Raw genomic sequence first — 21303 nt, 5'->3', positions numbered from 1 at the left:
CTGAAATTCGTAAAACTCCGTGAAAAAATCGTGCTAATACGCTTCGGATATCCATGTTTAAAAATGAAGTATTGTTTCATGAATTGATTTGTGGTGATATCTATCCATTTTTAATTTAAATGACTAGGTTTGCAAACATTAAAAAATGAAATAAATATTTTTGTATGTAAATACGTAAGAACTAGTTTCAATTTCTAAAAATTAAAAATAATACGTACCCGTATAAAAGAAAAAATAAAACGTATTTTAAATCAAGAACTGTATATTGTCATCTTTCAGAAGTTATTTTCATATTACATAAATGCATTCAAAACATTTTTTTCAAATTTATGTACTGAGGAATATGTTTGATTAAAAAAAACAAAACAATATTTATTATTTAGTTATTTTTTCTACTTTTTCTATGACTAACTTTTGCTTTACCACTTTTTTTAATTTAAAATAAATATAAAATAAGTCTAATTATAAAATGATTTCCCTAAAGGAGGAGTATCATAGAACTGTACATATACATAAGTAATTTTATATATCATATGGTGTTGATGTGTTTGTTAAAAATCACGCTGCGGTGAAGATAAAATAAATTTGTATTTTTATACCACAAGGTTATTTGTATTTTTAGTATTTTGTATTCAGATTTTTATTAAATTTACGGTTGGTAAAATTATTTTTAGTCATACGAAATAATATTGTTAAAAGTTTTATTTATGAAAATAAACATGTTTAAAATATTCTGTTTTCTTATTATTTATATACTTTTAGTTTTCATCTTTTTGAGGAAATAAAAACAAAAAATTATGAAGGAAAAAATACATATGTAAATGTCTCTGAAAAAAAATGGAGTATTTGTCTATGATTACAGCTTGAAGAGAAGAAGAAGCAGAAGGTCGATACTCTTATGTCAATTTACTCTATGGTTTTTAAATTTTGAAAGAATTTATATAAGTTTGTACAAAAAAAACATTTAATTTTTTATAAACAAGTTATTCAAAATTTAATGAGTAATATTCAATATTTGGCTATAGAGACTGATATATTTATATATATATATATATATATATATATATATATATATATATATATATATATATATATATATATATATATATATATATATATATATATATATATATATATATATATATATATATATATATATATATATATATATATATATATTTTATCCTTTATCCGCACCCCAATGATGCATAGGGCACTGCGTCATATAAACCCAGTGTTATCTTGATCGTTTACACATGAAGGAAAGGTGATCAGCCATCCGCTTCAGGTACCAGTCCAGGGTAATATTGATAAATATTACAGTGAAAAAATCACTCATATTTTTTTTACCCCCCCTGGGAATCGAACCCGGGACCTCCAGAACGGTAGCTGAGTGTGCTGACCATTACACTACGGAGGCGGACATAATATAATATATATATATATATATATATATAAATATATATATATATATATATATATATATATATATATATATATATATATATATATATATATATATATATATATATATATATATATATATATATATATGTATATATATATATATATATATATATATATATATATATATATATATATATATATATATATATATATATATATATATATATATATATATATATATATAAAACCCTTATCTGCACCCCAATGGTGCATAGGGCACTGTTTCATATAAACGCAGTGTTATCTTGATCGTTTACATATGAAGGAAAGGTGATCAGCCCTCCGCTTCAGGTACCAGTCCAGGGTATTAATAAGTAAATATTAGAGTGAAAAAAATCACTTATATTTCATATACTCCAGAACGGTAGCCGAGCGTGCTGACCATTACACTACGGAGGCGGACAAGATAAACATATATTTAAATATATATATATATATATATATATATATATATATATATATATATATATATATATATATATATATATATATATATATATATATATATATATATATATATATATATATATATATATATATATATATATATATATATATATATATATATATATATATATATATATATATATATATATATATATATATATATATATATATATATATATATATATATATATATATATATATATATATATATATATATATATATATATATATGTATATATATGTATATATATATATATATATATATATATATATATATACATATATATATGTATATATATGTATATATATATATATATATATATATATATATATATATATATATATATATATATATATATATATATATATATATATATATATATATATATATATATATATATATATATATATATATATATATATATATATATAATCACTTAAATTCTTAAATTAATGATAAATAATCACTTATTTATCAATATGAATATCCCTATTAAATAGTACTATAGAACGTAACAATATTGCAATAGTAAGTTGTAATGATGACACATTCCAAAATAACCCATAAAATCTTAGATAACCTTCATAATAGATACCTAGATCTTTCTTTTATAAGATTCCGCGTAATAATATTCCGACTATCCCCTCTTGAAATCTATATCTTGATAATATAATATCTAATCAAAGCAGATTTATCCCCTTATCTTTATTTGATTCGAAAATTTATTAACGGCGCTAAAGTTTTATTCCACCACAAGGCTACCAGTTTTTATAACGAAAAGTACGCTATTGAAGTAGAAAAACACCAACAGTTCATTATTTTTTCGTAAGGACGTTTTTTTGTTTTTTTTTTTCTCAATTCACGTCATTAACTTATAAGAGAACCTTTGGAACAAATAATTATATATTGTACAGATGGCGAACATTTTAGTTTTTCTTGTCGTGTTGTTGGCAGTGGCTCATGGAAGAGTTATTTTTGAAGATTGTGGTGAGTAAAAAACATATAAAAGAATAAATATTAACTTTTTTATATAATATAATAAATACACGCAGATTTACATATATACATATAGGTACCTATATATATATATGTATATATATATATATATATATATATATATATATATATATATATATATATATATATATATATATATATATATATATATATATATATATATATATATATATATATATATATATATATATATATATATATATAAATATACATATTATATACATATAATGCATACTTTATATTACTCAAAAAGCTTGATGACGCAGATGAAGAAAAAACAGTGAAGAAATACCAATAAAACATATTGAGCACTAATATAAAAAGGATCTACTAATTTTTAAATGCGTGTGTTTTTCTTAACATAAAAACATGGTTTATTTAGTATAGATAATATATTATTTAGTATACATAATATACATGTGTATATGGTTTATTCAGTATACATAATATACATCTGTTTATCGATTTCCTCAGAACCTGATTTTCAAAAGGTAAAACTAGATTTGACAAAAAGTTTTTCTCGAATTAAATTTTAGCACCGAAATCGAGATTTAATCTATGTTTTAACATATCATATCCGAAAAAATATTTACTTATGTAAAAAATACCGAATAAAAAATATCAGTATTCGTAAAGCGTGTTTTGTGTAAATACCAAAATGCGGTATTCTCAATTAAATTTTATTCACATTGTTCAAATATCTTGTTATTTGAACCCGTATCTCGTATGAGGATTAATAGTTGTTGGGTGATCAATCAAATAACAATTCAAAAATAAATATTTACTATGATAAAATTAGCAGGTACTTTGTATACTGAAAATTGAGGAATAACTTAATATTTTTTTAAATATTATTTGTTCAAATCATACCTATTTGTATAATATCGTCATGAATCCTTTCCCAATATTTATATTTTAGTCTGACGGGTAAACGGGCAATATTATATTTACCACATTTTAAAGTCCGCCTCCGTTGTATAATTGTCTGTACGCTCGGCTACCATTCTGGAGGTCCCAAGTTCGTTTTCCAGGGGGGGGGGGGGTTAAATAAATAAAAGTGATTTTTTCATTTTAATATTTATTTAATATAATCCTGGACGGTACCTCAAGCGGAGGACTGATCACCTTTCCTTCATGGGTTAACAACGATCAAGATAACACTGCGTTTATATGATGAAGTGCCCTATGCATCATTCGGGTGCGGATAATAAGGGTTTGAAGATCTTTTATAAAATAACATATGTCGCACACATAATTTTTATTACCACGACTTGAGTTATGGGTACCTACCTATGTATGTATATAAACTTTGTCGGACTTTTTTTGGTTGATTTTTTTTTAACAAATAATAGTTTGTTGGTTTATTTTTCTTTAATATATTATATTACCACACTTGTATAGTTATTGAAGTAAAATATGACATGGTATAATCAATCTATGTGGTAGTTAAGGAAGTAAAAATTAAAAACATAAAAATAATAATTTCAGTAGGTAGTAGTTGAGTATAGAATTAGCATAGTAAGAAGTTTTTCACAATGTTTGTGAATAAGTTTTTCACGATATTTGTGTTTGTATTTAAGTTCGATTTTCCTCTTTAACACATGATTCATGCTGTCGTTACGTTTGCTTGATATGAGCATTTTCCGCCGTTTTATGAGAATAATTACTCTTATATTTATATTTTTATGAAAACACAGAAAACTCTTGATTTATTTGCAAATCGATACTTGGATCAGATCAACTGTAATCGGATTGTTGGGTAATATATCCAAAATTAAACAAGGATAAGGATTGAATTCTACTTTCATTTACATATATCGCTCACTCTTTTCAACAACGTCATATATAAAAAAAACTTGATTTTTAAGGAGATCGTTTTTACAGTTCAAGAATATGATAAAGTGTATTAAAAATAAATAATAAGCCACTTATTAAAATGTTAATAAAATGTTATAAAACATATATGGCTGACTAAGCATTGCACCCACCACTTAGTCATGCTGGAATAAAGAGTTATTATTATTATTGATTTTTTTACCGTGCAACAGATATTTTTAGGTAAAACCTGAAAAGATCTGTTTATTTTAAAAAAAAACCTGAAAAGATTTAGTTTATTTAAAAAAATAATAAACAATACCTTTTTTTTCAAAATGCAAAAATAACACTTTCTCCCCTGTAGCGGGTAAGTATTAAGTTAAAAATATGCCAATTTTGCTGGGATATAGTACATTTTCTGGGCATTCCGAAAACATGCAGAACTGAAAATTGACGTTTTTTATGTATGACGTTGTTGAAAGGAGTGAGCGATATGTGTTAATATGTGACGCGTTTCGTCTTATTAAGATATTATATCTAAGTCAGAGTGTTTGGTAATGTCTCAATAAGACGAAACGCGTCACATATCATATATGTAAATAAAAGTAGAATTCAATCTATTAGCCTTGTTTAATTTTGGATATATTACCCAACAATGCAATATGGAATCCTACCAACTGTCTTCAGTTACAATAAATATGTAATCGGATTATCCGGAATGATTTCTATTTTTTAAAAATACTGAAAAAGTAGGTTTTTGTCCGCCTCCGTAGTGTAATGGTCAAGACGCTCGGCTACCGTACTGAAGGTTCCGGGTTCGATTCCCAGGGAGAGTCAAATAAATATGAGTGATTTTTTCACTCTTATATTTATTCAATATCACCCTGGACTGGTATCTGAAGCGGAGGGCTGATCACCTTTCCTTCGTGTGTTAATGATCAAGATAACACTGCGTTTATATGATGCAGTGCCCTATTCACCATTGGGGTGCGAATAAGGGTTTCAAGGGTTTGGCATATCCTGGAAGAAAAAATGCAATGTTAATATTTACTATTATTATTATTATTAAGGTTTCATTTGTTTTTCAGGCAGAAAATGAAGGCATTTTATTGATAAATCGATAATATATAAAGTGTATAATCAATCATCAATCCCGGTAAATCGATAGTTTTGTGCATTTATCACCAGCATTTTTACCAAACTATTTTCATATCTGAGAGTAAAAACGTTATAAAATGCAAAATTTCTGGGTATAGGCAGTTATTTTACAGAGTTATAACTAAACAAATCTAATACCATTGAAATGAATATGAAATAAAATAAAATATTTGTCTCATATAAAATCAAATAAAAGACAGTAATCAAAATTATAATATAAATTATTAAAATAATACAATTTAAAAATATTATTTCAAAATAATTCCATCTATTTTTAAGATACTGTTCATGTTAGTTGGTTTTACTGCAAATGAATAAAGTGGCGTCGTTATTTATATTTTTTTGAAAAGTAACAAGTACCTACCTTGGTTAGTAATGCCATTTTTTTTATCTTACATATTTTTCCAATTCAATACGCTCATTTCTGTAATTTTTCCGTATTCTAAATTATTTCTCAAATATTTACTCCATACATATTTGTTCTCTTGGTTTATCAGGACTTCGACAGGAAAAGTTGTTCGCATATTTTTTTCGACGGGAGGGAAATCCACATTTCCGTACTGGAAATTTTTTCAGTTTAAGAGGAGAAAAAAACATTTAGACCGCTATTTATTTTTGAAGCACGATCTCAGTCACTGTACGAGGCCGATGTTTGCGCCCTCATAATGAATATTATATTTAAATAAAAGTAAAAAAAAACCTTAATAGGATGCAGGTTTAATAATGCATTTAAAGCCTGTCGGTAGACAGGTCTAAAGTCATATTTTTGGACCTATAGGTTTGTACCTTCTGGATATGATTTGAAAAAGTTGACATCACTGGGTGTAACAGGAGTGTATATGAGAGTTGAAAAACTTAATAATTTCATTATAATTTTGTACCCTCAGGTTCTGTTTATGATTTGGAGGAGTTGCACATCTCTGGGTATGACAGGAGTGTACCATGCTACATGACAGTTGGGGAATTCAAAATTTCACTGCAATTTTGTACTTTCAGGTTCTGGATATGATTTGCTGGAGGTGAACATCTCTGGGTGTGACAGGAGTGTACCGTGCTATATGACAGTTGGAGCACTTACTAATGTCACCGCTCTTTTCACATCACGTAAGTTTAACGGATAAATAAAAATATAAACAAATATAGAAAAAAATACGTATAAACCATAGAATGCACAGTTGCATGCGATTCGATTCCTAAGAAAGTACTAAGCACTTTTGGATTCAGAAAAATAAAATATATGCAGGGTGGACCTCTTGCTCTAGATTTTGTTTTGTTACACACACACACAAACACATTCAGTAAGCCCCCATATAACGTTGAGATAAGTATCGCATTATCGGAGCGAACATTGTAGGGGGTTAATGTTTTTAAATTGTATTTTAATTTTAAATTACTCATTTCAGATGTTTCCACGGGTTAAAATGTAAAAACACGATTTAAAACATTAACCCCTTATGATGTTCCCTGGGATAACGCGGTACCTATTTCAGCGTTATAGGCGTGTTTACTGTGTATGTAGTTCGGGTGTAAAAACACCTTTTTGTTAAATCTGCGCTGTCATTAATATTATTATTACCGTGATTGTTAACAATTACATTTAATAAAAATTATCAACAGATTAACTATCACCGATAACGCACTGGAGCTTATGACTATATAATAATACTATATTGCACCTAGTTACATATCTAGCATTTGGATATCTGCTGCATATATTACTCGTATGTATATATATTTAAAGTACTTATATATTTTTATTATTTATTCTCTGTTTCAGGGTACTCATCTCACAATTTATCGCAGAATGTTTATGTCTTAATAAACAATGTACAAACCAACGCATTGGTCACTCCAAGTAAGTTCTTTTTATTACACATAGGTACCTATTTAAAAAAATAATAAATAAACAACAACAGGGATGGATCAAAACTATCAGGCGATCAGAACTATTAACGCGTTAAATATAGTGTTAATTTTAGCTTTACACACATTTACCGATTGTAAATCAGTATTATCATGAAAATAATGATAGACAAAAGAAAAATAACATAAGAAAAATAAAATTAAGGTTATTACAGCTATTCAGGTAAATAAAGAAAAAAATCTATGAAATTGTCTCCATATGGCTACCGGTCTATTATTTTGCATGTTTTCAGCGATAGACTGAGCATTTTTTTTGTCTACTCGATTTTGTTATTCTAATACCTGCATAAAACGAGTCTGGATTATTTTGATGCGATGAATTAAATAATAATATTAGAATAGGTATTCGTAAACACACTCAGGTATTTTTTCTCAAAATACAGGTTTATTATTTTACTTTTTTTTATATTACAGATCCGTGTGAAGCAACATGGTGTCCGGTATTATCTTCCACTCAGGCATCATACTCAGCGAGACTTATTATACCCACCAACGTTGCAATTGTAAGGCGAACAACATGTTATTCTAACCTTTTTAAACAAAAAAAAACAACAAAGTTTGAACCTCGGGTCATAAGATTTCACAAACGTATTATATTTAATATATATGTACAGTAATGCTTCGCATAACGTAATTCATTCGTTTCCAGGAGCAACTTCGTTGTGTGAAACTCGTTTTCCCGTAACAATACACGTTTAAAAAAATGTTCCCTCGCTTAAAATATGGTACTGTAACGTTAAAAAAAAGATGATCACGTTTTTTTTTTTTTTTAGTCAGACAAAGATTTCGGATCTAATAAGATTTGCCGGGTCAAATCTTCTTGTTCCAGAAACAGTGTATTTGTATTTGAAGAGAAAATTTATAGCTTATTGAAATGAAATAATTAAAATGAAAAATATATTCAAATATCAAATTTCGAAACAGTAAACATATATTAATAAATAAGGGAGTTTTTTTTTACATTTTAAATTGCGGTCATGACGTTATCGTGTGTGACAGAAGCGCGGTATTAAAAAAAGTGACTTAACATTTAATATAGAGAGAACGAATTTTTCATAAAATAATATTTTCTTTATTATTTTCAGAACACTAGAGGCAGATTAAGGTGGCAGATAATCAACGAGCTTGGATCCACGGTCATATGCTTCAATGTCGTAATAGAAACTCAAACGCCAGTGACAAAATTACTCCGGTCTCTCGTGAAGGAGGGTGCAGAAATTCCCGTGGAAAAATAATTAATAAATAATGCATTAGTGAGGTGCCAGAACTTGAAGTGACGTTGAAATATGTTTTTTGAATGTAGAAATTCTTACAAATATGGTATTTCTTTTAAGAAAAATAAATAAAATGTCAATAACATTTCATTGCGCGTATTTAAAAATAGCTTTAATTTTTTAACGGTTTTATTTTTTTCACCTTGCTAGGTTAAAAAAACTCCATAATATAAAAGACGGTTAGGCCAGTCATCACCCCCTACCCTATTGTTCTCACTATACCCTCATCCTACCTTTATCGAAATTAAATCCTAATTTTCTAGTAAATTGCCGTCGCTCTAGAACTCTCTAAACCTACGTTGGAAAAACCTTTATCGAAATCTTATTGTATTTTAATTAGATATGAGCTTTTCGTAATTTTTCGTAAAATTTTTAGAGGATTTGTAAATATACGGATATGTAAATTTTGCTGAAAGAATGGTTTTAAAAGTGGCATCTATAAATGAATGCATAATGTTGCTTTTTAGATATGATGTTTTTTTTCAACAAGTCTTCAATATTATTTTTTTATGTTATTATTATTCCGTGATTTTTTTATGTGGCTACTTAATTACATGTTGTAAAAAATGTTTTGATGGTTTGGATGATTGTATTACTTTTTAAATATTTTATATACATATTGTATTACTGTATTTACTTTTTGTACCTGTAGTATTCTATTACGCGATATATTTTTATTTTACATTATTTAGCAATATGTAATTTTATAAATAAAAAAATTAAATAAATAAAAATTCTGTTATAAATATTTTCACCTGTTGATGAGAATATGTAGTGTTAACATTAATAATCAAAAAAGTGGTCTTATACAATTTTTTTTTTAAATCTAATTTTTAATCGTTTTTAATTAATGTTTATATTTAAATCCTTAATCATTCGTAGTCATATATTTAAAACTATTTGTTGACATGTTTAATGAAATGTGAGCCTTACTTTTTTTTATTTCATTGAAATGTTCCAAATTTGGAATTACAATCCAAAATAAAATTATGAATAAAATATTTATATTGTGTATGATTTGAGTGTAACTCCAACGAGTGGAGTATTCATTTGAACATCCCATATATTTTTATTACTCCAGTTATACGCTAATAATACATTGCTAAGCGTTACATTTCTCATAAAAAAAAAATCGTATGTCTTTTTCCATTTGGTAAAACATGCATACTTGTATAAATATCAAAATGTTTAGGTTATTGAAAAGTACTGATTTTCTGGATTATTTTAAATTTCACCCCTCCATCTCTGTAGTGTAATGGTCAGCACGCTCGGCTACCGCTCTGGAGGTTCCGAGTTCGATTCCTAGGGGGAGGGGTCAAATGAATATAAGTAATTTTTTCACTCTAATATTAATCAATATTTCCCTGGACTAGTACTTGAAGCGGAGGGCTGATCGCCTTTCCTTCATATGTTAACGATCAAGATAATACTGCGTTAATATGATGCAGTGCCTTAAGCATCAATGGGGTACGGATAAGAGATTGAAGAAGATTAAAATCTGATGGATTAGAAGCTCATATCCCTTAACTAAAAATACAAAAAATATGACAGAAAATTGAAAATCTTTTTGTATAAATTGTTTGGATCTACAGAAAGTATTTTTTCTGATAAGGAAGTACTTACTTCGTAATAAATAATTAAGTTCTCACCTTAAGTGCGTTTATGCACTACACGGAATTTTACCGTCTATGGCTAACGTCAAACTGCAAATGTCACTTTTAGCTTTTCTATGGTCCCTGGTAAATTGGAAATATCTGTGGGTGATAAACGGTGATAAACCCAAAAATCGAGTTTTATATTGTTTTCGATAGTTTAAAATTGCTAATATTATTTTACTTTCTATTTTTGTTCTTGGATTTTGGGTATTGTATTTCTCGACTTAACGATGGTTGTTTTAGAATCATCAGTTTACAACGCTATACTGCGTGATATTCAACAATATAATGGTCTATCGAAGTTTTGTAAAACTTTTTTAGAAGAAAAATATCCACAGTTAGTTGAATATATTACACTTAAAATTTCATTTAATATCTCCTATTGTCGGTGTCACAAACGTGTTTTGTTTAAATTATAGCATCTCTGCTTACACGATTGGCAGTATTCTATCGACGCAGTTAGTATGGCGAATGAAAACTTATTTGAAATCGAAATCCAGCAATGATAAATATTTTCGTGATTACAAAAAATGCAAAGAAAATGGCGAACCTCCTGGTATATTATTAAGGTATTTAAAAAAATGTAATCCTTAATGAATACATATCGCTAACTCCTTTCAACAACGTCATATCGCTCACTCCTTTCAAGAACGTCATAAATCAAAATACTTGATTTTTCAGGAGAATGTTTATAAAGTTTAAAAATATATCACAATGTATTAAAAATAAATATCAAGCCACTTATTGAACTTTTTACTGTGCAACAAAACTTTTTAGGTAAAACCTAAAGGTTTTTTCTCCATTTAAAAAATATTTAGTTTATTTAAAAAAATAAGTAAACAATATCTTTTCTTCGAAATGCAAAAACAACATTTTCTGCCCTGTAGCGGGTAAATATTAAGTTAAAAATATGCCGCTTTTGCTGGGATATAGTACATTTTCTGGGTATTCTGAAAATATGCACAACTGAAAATTGACGATTTTTGAATTATGACGTTCTTGAAAGGAGTGGGCGATATATCAAAAAACTTGATTTTTCAGGAGATCATATTTAAAGTTTAAGAATATAATAAAATGTATTAAAAATAAATATAAGCCACTTATTGAACCTTTTGCTGTGCAACAGATCTTTTTAGTTAAAACCAGAAGGTTTTTTCTCCATTTGAAAAATATTTAGTTTATATAAAAAAAAATTAAACAGTATCTTTTCTTCAAAATGCAAAAACAACACTTTCTGCCCTGTATCGGGTAAATATTAAGTTAAAAATATTCCGTTTTTGCTGGGAGATAGTACATTTTCTGAGCATTCCGAAAACATGCATAACTGAAAATTGACGATTTTTGATATATAACGTTGTTGAAAGGAGTGAGCGATATCTGATACAAGTTTATTTAAGGTATTATGGTAAAAAGTCATATTGAAGGAGTGATCTGTGATACGAAATGATTTCCATGTCAACCCCATTTGAATTAGGATCAGTGTACCTACTAAGAAGCCAGAAAGTTTATTGAAGTTTTTATACACCGTGTTTCAGGGGGAAACCAAGAAAGTTCCAAAATAATCTTAAAAAATTCAGTTCTTTTTTTGATAATCATATTTTTAATTTAACCACCCTCTAAACAAGCAAAAAAATCACAACATTTGTTGTCACAAAATATTGTCAGGTATGAAACGTGATAAAAATTTGTCAGTGTATCCGGTACGCATGAAATATTTTTGGAACATATATCTTTTCTTGTAGGTCATATGGGCTAGCGCAGAATGGTGAAGAAAAACCGCGCGTATCACGTACGTTCGTATGTGTAGGGCGGTTAATTCAATAATGTTGAAGATATATTTTTAATCGTCGCCACCCTCAAGAAGTATAGGGTATTGTGGAGGGTGTTTTAAAAAGAGAGACGGACCTAGTGTCAAAGAAGCCTCTGTACAATTTTTTCTAAAGACAAAAATGTGATTCTCTAAAAAATATGTTTTTTTTTTAAACTTAGCTGTATGAATTCTCACAATCTTCCCCTAAAACAAAGTTGATTGCTATCCACAGCTACCGAGAAACTAAAAAATCTCCTGTTAATAATGGTAACACCAAGTATCGCTGAACGCTGCATTGATATGTCACTTTGCATGGTACTATTTTGTTTTAACTTTAAACACCTTTGTAATGTAAACGATGTGCCGCTCTGGAAGAAGATTGTCCTAAGCCAGTTTATAACACGAAATTGACAAATTAATTGCGGCATCATCTCGTAATTTTTTTACCAAACTTACCAATCGCTCCCTAGTACATATTAAGTTGCTTCTTTTACTTACAGGTTATCCACACAATTCAACTTGAACCCGGCAATGTTGGCTCGTTCTGTCCTGAAATCATCCCTACCAAAAGACTCACCATCGGCTGGACAGTTGTTTAAAGACACCACCTTAATTCAAGATCCCCATTTAGCATATGAAGTGTATTTGGTAATTATTTTTGTAAAAATATTACCATCAATGATATTTATTTTGAACTTTAAACAATGGTGGAATAAGTCATTCACAACACTGCCAAATTTTGAGGCCCTCTCTTGTTAGGGCAATTATAGGAAACAAATAATTTGTTGCTTTAAATGCAATATTAGGCATTACAATAAGTCCATAGATATATTACACAAATACTTTTCTCTCTTTTAATACTGACTGTAATAATCATTTAGATTATTACAGTCAGTAAAAGTTTTTGATTAATGTTTTACTTAGTAAATACCACTACATATTTCTTAAAATCTACTGTGACACGTGTTTCGATGCATTCCGCATTATTTTCAAACACCGTATGTGAAGCTTATTAAAAATTTAGAGTTGGGTCTTTGGGACGTTGAAGGTTGAAGAGGGGGTAGTAGCTGTTTCTTATTTTTATTTATTTAATTTTTATTTTTATTCCTTATCAGTGGGAACAAAGACAATAGGGGGAAGGCTTTAGCCATTGTCATATTGTTAATTATGGGTTATTGTTATTTATATTTTTATGAATTTCTATTGTTTCAAAATGTTGCAGTTTATGGCTTTTCGTATTATTTTTAGGATTTCTACATTAATGTGGTTAAATTTGTGATCATTATCTCTTAAATGGTTAGCTAATTCCGAAAAATTAATATTTCTCAAACATAATTCATCATCTTTTTTCCGCTTTTGCTGGGATATAGTACTTTTTCTGGGCATTCTGAAAACATGCACAACTGAAAATTTACAATTTTTGATATGACATTGTTGAAAGGAGTGAGCGATTTGTCTGATCATACATATTTTTTGTTTCTTTATTTTAGTGTTCTCTGTATGATAATGAATATGGCCATTTTGGAAACACTATAAAACAGTAAGTTGATCATCCATAATTACATTAAAAAGAAGATATCAAAATTATTGTAATTTATTTATTGAAAGAAAATAAATATTTTTGTTTTTATTTTTAGCAAAAATACTTTAATTTCATACTATTTTTGAGAGCCTAAGCGGCTAATTATTAAAAATAGGTATCAAATTGTGGTAGAGTGGGTTCGAACACAGAAACTCTTGACTTAAGAGTCCGCGACACTAACCACGGAACCACAACCCGACACAATTGTTTCACAGACTTTAGTATTTAGTAATTAGCTATTGTTTCTCTTGTATGCTTAAGGTATTTTTTATTGTGTATTTACAGATGTATCGGCCAAGAATATGAGCAAAGATTGGAGTTGGAATTAAGAGCTTTGGGCATTTCCTTCATTGATGAGAATGATCTTCGTACTAAAGGCTATGACAAAACACCAGATTTTAAACTAATACTCCCAATAGCCATTGACGGATTCGTAATCAATTGGATTGAGAGTAAAGCCCTGTTTGGTGATGACAACACCCACTCCGGTTACCTGAAGGATCAGCTTTTATGCTATTGGAATAGATTTGGTCCTGGGCTAGTTATCTACTGGTTTGGTTACCTCGATGTTATAGAAAACACTCCGGAAAACAAGAAAATGATCATTCTCAGGGATAAATTTCCAGACAAAGAGAGTATAACGACAATGAATCTTAAGATTCTAGATTGAATCAACATGAAAATGTATATTATAAGTGTCAAAACATTAATAAATAAATTGATGGGAAAGGAAGAATGTGACAGGCCCTACGGCCGGTCATTGGTTGGTTTCAGCAATCACTTTATCACCGTGTAACATACAACATATTATCTATGATTTAACAAGCATATTATTTTGATTTTTGAAACCTGTATGTTTATATAACTATTTCAGTGAAACTAACCGACAACAGGTGGTTCTAGGCTCTGTAAATTCCAAGACTATTTTCCCTCATTAATTTCTTCATTCCTAGATAAAAGTAAAATAAAACACATGTAATATATTAAAATGATTTATTTCTTTAATTATATTTATTGTAAATGTCTCTATAATAAAATTGCATTCACAAGTATGGACCGAAAATAGTTATATTTTCCACACATTAATTATTCAAGTTCCTCCAGCTTAGATTATGTATCGGGGGCGAGTAACATTCCTTTCCAAAATAAGTGGTGTATTTAAAAAAATATATTTCTCACAAATGAATTAAAGTTGTTAGATAATTCAAGAATGGATCTTGTATAAAGCGAAGTTCATTTTTCTAGCTTATGAGTAAATAAAAGCGAACATAGGAAAATAAACATTGCTTAACTAGTACTAATGATATTAAAATTATATCAAAATGGGTTTTTTAAAATTAATATTGAAATTGGGAGCTATAAGTCGTCCCGCTGATTATCTATCTACCTTATACACGGTACAATAGAATCATTTGATGGGATGTTTAGGGTTTAAAAATATGATTAAAACTAAATTAATCAAACCTACAAGCTATATATTGCTACAGCCTATCACTTACGTAAATGAATTTATTCATTGTTGAGAAAACCATTTAACTTAAATATTTCTATATAAATCCTAGCTGTAAAGCACCACAAATGTATTACAATACGGGACAGACAGTACCGGCGAGAACATAACACGTTACGCTTCCTCTTAGCTTTCAATCAATTGTGCATTAACCAGCCTCTCCCGTACAATCTCCATAAGGTGAGTAGACAATTTCTCAAGAATATCCATATTTCAAATCCATTTTACAGAGAAAACATAACTAAACATGGCAATTCCGCTACTGACCCGTAACAGAGGAGACATAAGATAACAGGGTGGCCACTGACTAAATAGTGCGATACATTTTATGCTTAACATCAGAGAATAAATATTGCTCATTTTACAGACTTCTCATCCGCATCTTCAAACAAGATTCGGTTTTATACTTTCAGTCTTACAGTAGCAATCCAAATATTAACTTTTAATATAATTTATAAACAATAGAAAACATTCCCATATAAAAAAAGAAATATAATTATAGTATCAATGATTAGTTAAACAGAAATGATAAATGTACGGCAATTTATAAATCAAACACTTATATCATAAACACAAATCGATTGGTCCGAACTAACATATACGAAATCTCCAGCCGCGAAACATGAAAAACAAAATTGCACGATTCAAGTACTCGGAAGGGATCATTAACGAGTGAGGAAAAGCAATGGCTAAACGCAAACGGGCGGCCGGCTATCCGCAGAGTCAAGACCAAGACAGCGACAAGTTGCGAGGCGAGCCACAGACTATTCGGCTAGAAATTGTATTACACATTTGTCACATTAGAATTCTCGTCAACAGAGCGCTCACTGTCGGTTATCTGTCACAGTTGCTATAAAGTCTTGCTGCCGACGGACACACTCGCCGAAACGGGCTGACTGCTCCTCGCAGGCAGCGTGGAGTGCTCTCTCTTCCACCCCATCGTCCATCTTCTGTCTCTGTCCTGATCCTCCACTCGCTTTTCCTTGTGTTTTCTCCTTCTAAATGTTATTTTTCTTCTAAACCACCCTGAAACAAGTAAATTGCCATTATTATCTAAAATTAAGGAATGCGAATTAAAGATGTAACAATTAATGAGGAATTTTACTATGAACCTAATAATATATAGAATTTCACTGTTCTACCCATAAAAATACAGTATAAAAACTTTCAAGATACAAATATATTATGGATATATATGATTCAAATAAAAAAGGGGAAACAAACTATTTTTTTTATATAATGAACTGATTGTTAAAAATTACTTGATTAATTTATTTTATCTACCCTACTTTTCTACCTGCAGACATTCATCTAAAATAGAGGCTTTGCGGATTATTTCTTTTTTTAATGTACACAAATTTACCATGTAAAAACCAAAATGAGTATATGTGAGAACTTAAAATCGAAAAATGGATGAAAAGAACTAGCAGATGAAATCACAGCCTAAGATATGCATATTGGTACTATGTGTACAAAATATTTTTATTATGTTTTCATTAAAGACTTTCATTAACCAAATATGAAATCAAACTGTACTAAGAATATGTGTAAATCTAATAATGCATATCTAATCTCATGTGTTTCTATTGTATAGTAAAATTTGATAACTTTTTAACACTGTATACATAAAATCTTACTTGCTTGTTTGGGTCAACTCTGATGCTATTAGGTTTATAAAGGCAGTTATTTAAATTGAGTAAAAAGTTTTTTTTATGCTTAAACTAATGAAATTTCTTTAAGGAAATTTTGTTATCATAAAACCCTACCACCTAGCGATCCAAATAAAAATAGATGATCCAATGGAATCGTGATTCTTAGTTATTAAAAGCAACTGAATAAAAGTGACATATTGACATATTCACATTGCAACAACAACTATTTTAAAGGCTTTAAAAAAAAATAGATATCTGGAATTGTATAAAAGAACTACATATAACAGTGTTATCAAAGTTATTATCATTAAATGTAAATTATTTTGAAAATAACAGTAGTCAGAATATTCCACTACTATATTGCTAACTTTAAAACACCCTTTTATTTTTATATACATATTATATACAACATATTGTGCAGTTTCATGTATTTACCTAATCCCATTACAATAATCATACTGATCAAAAAATATATACAAGCACATTCAACCGAAACTATGATATGCGTAACACACATCATGTAACATTCAAACATCTGGAAAATTACCATACAGATAATATAATGGCTGTTTTGTATTCTAACAAGTTTATTTTAACATCAAGCTGTTGTCTTTACCTACAGATCTTTATCTATAGATTAATTCAACTTTATGGTCAAAATATATTTTTCTCTGACTATTTTAAATAAAGATACACTAGATATGTACTAGATAATGAGTAATAAGATGGAGAAGGGACGCTAGCTATAAATCAAGCTCGCGATATTGTTTCATATTTTAAAGAAAAAAAACTTTAATCAAGTAAAAGTTAAAACGGGAAATGTTATAAATCATTGTTCCACTTTTGGAAATGGTATATTTCCATTTTCCAATGCATTTTTTTATTTCCTGACTTCTAAACTTCCCTCGATTTTATACCTCATTTCGTCAGTCCTTAGAAAAATTTAGTTTTACCGTATTTAAAATTATTAAATACAAAAAGCAGCCATTATATTTGCACCTTAATTTCCATATCCTTAGGCTACAATCACACAATTTAGTTAAATACCGAATACAGCAAAAATATATGCGCTATGAACCGATGTTTACATTGACAAAAACGAATAAAAAAGTTGACAATGAAAATTATGTACAAATAACAAATGGTAAGCTCGTGATTGGGTTAAACTGACGGGAACACTGGAATTGTTAATAAGAAGCCCCGATACGTGTGGGGTAGGGATGATGAGGGAACCCATGGGCGCCGAGTCGATGCGAGTTGGTCCAGTGTGAAGTAAAGCAAAGGTCATTTATTGTTACCTGCGAGCGAACGTCGCTTTTTGCTTGCTTTATGCTCAAGTGGGGGAATGGGTAACTGTCAAACAATCGCCAGGGTTAATATGCAGACAAGGTTTAGCCAAATTAAGAACATAAATATCTCAGGATTGTCACATTAGGCAATTGTTAATGATGGTTAAAAATCTTCATTTTCGAAACAGACAACATAGGGCGGCGTTAATTATGTGATTGTGTATTTCTTTTGGGAATGAGAATTTTTGTTTGTAATGTGATAATGTGCAGGACTGGCTTTTATGAGATTAATGATCAAACTAAGACTTTTTGATTTAATCGAATGCTCTATGCAGCATTGAGTGTGGATGTGGATCAGAAGAAATAATATAATAAAAGTGTAAATCTCTGTAATGTGATACTAATGAATTTAAGTCAAAACTAAATTGCACGGGATTGCAATTTCCCAAAGAAACAAATTCAAAGTGCAGTGTGCGGATTATTTCAATCCGAGTTCAAAAAAATATTAATTTAGTTTTTTTTTTAAAAATTTTTATATGTAACTTCTGAGAACTGAAATTCGTGTTTAGTGTACATTTTGAATAAATTACTTCGTAACCCAATTGCCAATCCACTAAAATCAGCCATTTTGACTGCATAATTACCACAATTAACTTTTGGTAATAATTTTTTATTTTATTAAAGACATGTATTTATGATGTATATTTAAGAATACTCACTATTTCATCAAAATACACAGTTACTTTATAGAACACCCATATAATTAATTTTAGTCGGTGTTAGATTAGCTGATTTGTTTTAAAACAAAAATGAATATTTCAATAGAAAATTAATAATCATGCGAGCGTTTCTCGTTATTTTCTTCAATAATTAGACAATACACTCGGGGAAGAGAAAAGATAAATTGATTACAAGTTGGCAGTTAGGATTCAAGAGGGTGATTTCAGTAAATGAAAATACCTGCGAAGGGCCATTCAATGACAATGATGATTCATGTAACCTCTCTTGAATGTCGGCGAGGCAGGCATTATCCTAGAATTAACATTTATGAGTTATATCTTAAATGGCCAAAGACATAACTATGTACAAATCAAGTTAGATGTTACATGAAAACGGAAGGGCTAGAAGTGACAATTGGCAAATTAATGCCAGAGTGATTTAAATAAAGTTTGATTCTTCTAATGTAGTAAAAGCGCAATAATTTAAAATTGCAAAAAAAAAAACAAAATACAGTGAAACCTCTATCTATCGTTCCTCGAATAATCGTTTTCCCGGATGTGTCGTTTATTTCTTCTATCCCGACTTAATTTCATACTAAACTAAACCGCATCGATCGTTTCTCTATCACCATTTACCGCATTTATCGTTGGAATTAAGCTGCATATTTGATACATTTTGTCTGTTTTTTTACATTATTTCCAATTTTCTTACATTCAACGGCAACATATGGGATAGAAACCATCAAAAGCTTGTGTAACCGATAGCAGGAGAGGTCAATATTGATGAAAAGGAGCCGCTGCCTGTATCTGCATTTCCAGAAGCGTGCACACTCTTTGAAAGAAAACTTTCTACAACGCACATTCAATAACCGATGCTGAAAAAAATACTATTTGCAAAGCCGAAAATATACTATTGACTTACGAAAATAAAACAGTTAAAAAACAAAAGTATTTTTTAAAATTCTATAGAGGTTTGTATTTTTTTAAAAATAAATACATTTGCATCTGAAACATGTATTCTTCTTAGAATTTTAGCGTACGAATGGTTATGCAGATTGGGAGGACGGTATCTTTACTCGGTCGTATCTATTTGCGTATTGACCTCTTAATCCCACATTCATTGTTTTCCCGCATTCATAGTTTTATTTTAATAGATCCCTTTAAAAACGATAGATAGAGGTTTCACTGTAGTATATTTGCAAAAAAGAATCATACATAAACTGATGAATGGCAATGTTTTGAAGGACATTAATATTTTTCAAACTATTGATAAAATATTGATAATATTATAAAACTAAAAACATTAGTATTAAAAATTTTAAAATATGGAAAATGGGCAGATTCATGTCTCCTCTGGCCCCTATCCACAAACAAGTGGTGCATAGGGAACCATAAAAATGAATGATAAAAGTAACTCAATCGTTATTCTATGAAGGCCGAGTGATCATTCCCATACTCCAGATTCATGGATAAAGGAGTGGAATTTGTTTGATGGATGCAAATGACAAAAACACTATTATTATGTGAGAAACGAAATGGAGGAGGAATACATAGTAGGTAATACAAGAGGAAAAGAATAGCAGTATTGGTAAGGAACCCGAGGTTGTACAATTGTAGAAGGTCGTGTAAATTGTACACTACTATGTACATATACATTGAAGTAAAGAATACATATTTAGTTATGCCGTTTTTAAATGTTAAAATTATTGTAAATTGTAAAGCACCCTTGAGGTGATTTCTCACAAAGACGCACTACATAAATTGTACGATAAATATCAGGCCTAGAGGATAAAATAATGGATTGATTACAATTATTTTCTTATAATTTGGGTCCTTAAAATTTCCCATGAATATGATTACAAAATTAATTCAAGAACATTACTATCCTACATGCAGACAAGCCTCTTAAAATAGGGGCTTTGCAGGTTACTATTTTTGACAAATATAAATCTTTTACTGTAATGTATTATGTTATAGGACACTT

At 29.0% G+C, this 21303-nt stretch overlaps 3 protein-coding genes across 15 annotated transcripts in view; 2 read left to right on the top strand and 1 right to left on the bottom strand.

Annotated features, from left to right (window-relative positions):
• Window positions 1-2794: 2794 nt before the first annotated feature.
• Npc2f (Niemann-Pick type C-2f) lies at window positions 2795-9836 on the top strand. Its single transcript, XM_088277946.1, has 5 exons — window positions 2795-2902; window positions 6902-7009; window positions 7683-7760; window positions 8243-8331; window positions 8914-9836. The coding sequence occupies exons 1-5, from the start codon at window positions 2830-2832 to the stop codon at window positions 9061-9063; spliced, it is 498 nt and encodes a 165-aa protein (XP_088134072.1). The 5' UTR covers window positions 2795-2829; the 3' UTR covers window positions 9064-9836.
• A 980-nt stretch (window positions 9837-10816) lies between these two features.
• LOC148312095 (CDAN1-interacting nuclease 1) lies at window positions 10817-15201 on the top strand. Of its 2 annotated transcripts, XM_088277919.1 has the most exons (5): window positions 10817-11094; window positions 11177-11326; window positions 13068-13215; window positions 14058-14107; window positions 14435-15201. In XM_088277919.1, exons 1-5 carry the CDS (start codon window positions 10988-10990, stop codon window positions 14817-14819), a joined length of 840 nt encoding a protein of 279 aa, XP_088134045.1. In that variant the 5' UTR covers window positions 10817-10987; the 3' UTR covers window positions 14820-15201. The 2 variants fall into 2 exon arrangements, with proteins under 2 accessions (XP_088134045.1, XP_088134046.1); XM_088277920.1 differs by lacking the exons at window positions 10817-11094; window positions 11177-11326 and adding an exon at window positions 12500-12882.
• LOC148312094 (uncharacterized) overlaps window positions 15129-21303 on the bottom strand; it is a 33818-nt gene continuing 27643 nt past the window's right edge. For 4 of the 12 annotated variants that reach the window (XM_088277906.1, XM_088277907.1, XM_088277908.1 and 1 more), the window contains 3 exons: window positions 19561-19632; window positions 18610-18664; window positions 15129-16685 (listed from right to left, as the gene is read on the bottom strand). In XM_088277906.1, coding sequence (XP_088134032.1) covers window positions 16510-16685; window positions 18610-18664; window positions 19561-19632 — 303 coding nt within the window. In that variant the 3' untranslated portion in view covers window positions 15129-16509. The remainder of the gene's footprint in view (window positions 16686-18609; window positions 18665-19560; window positions 19633-21303) is intronic. The other 8 variants (XM_088277909.1, XM_088277912.1, XM_088277913.1 and 5 more) reach the window with 3 other exon arrangements.

Source organism: Brachycentrus maculatus, unplaced genomic scaffold, assembly GCF_059751285.1.
Source record: "Brachycentrus maculatus isolate JH-2025_06_01 unplaced genomic scaffold, ASM5975128v1 h1tg000050l, whole genome shotgun sequence".
NCBI lineage: Eukaryota > Metazoa > Arthropoda > Insecta > Trichoptera > Brachycentridae > Brachycentrus > Brachycentrus maculatus.
This window is presented reverse-complemented; position numbering and strand designations above follow the sequence as displayed.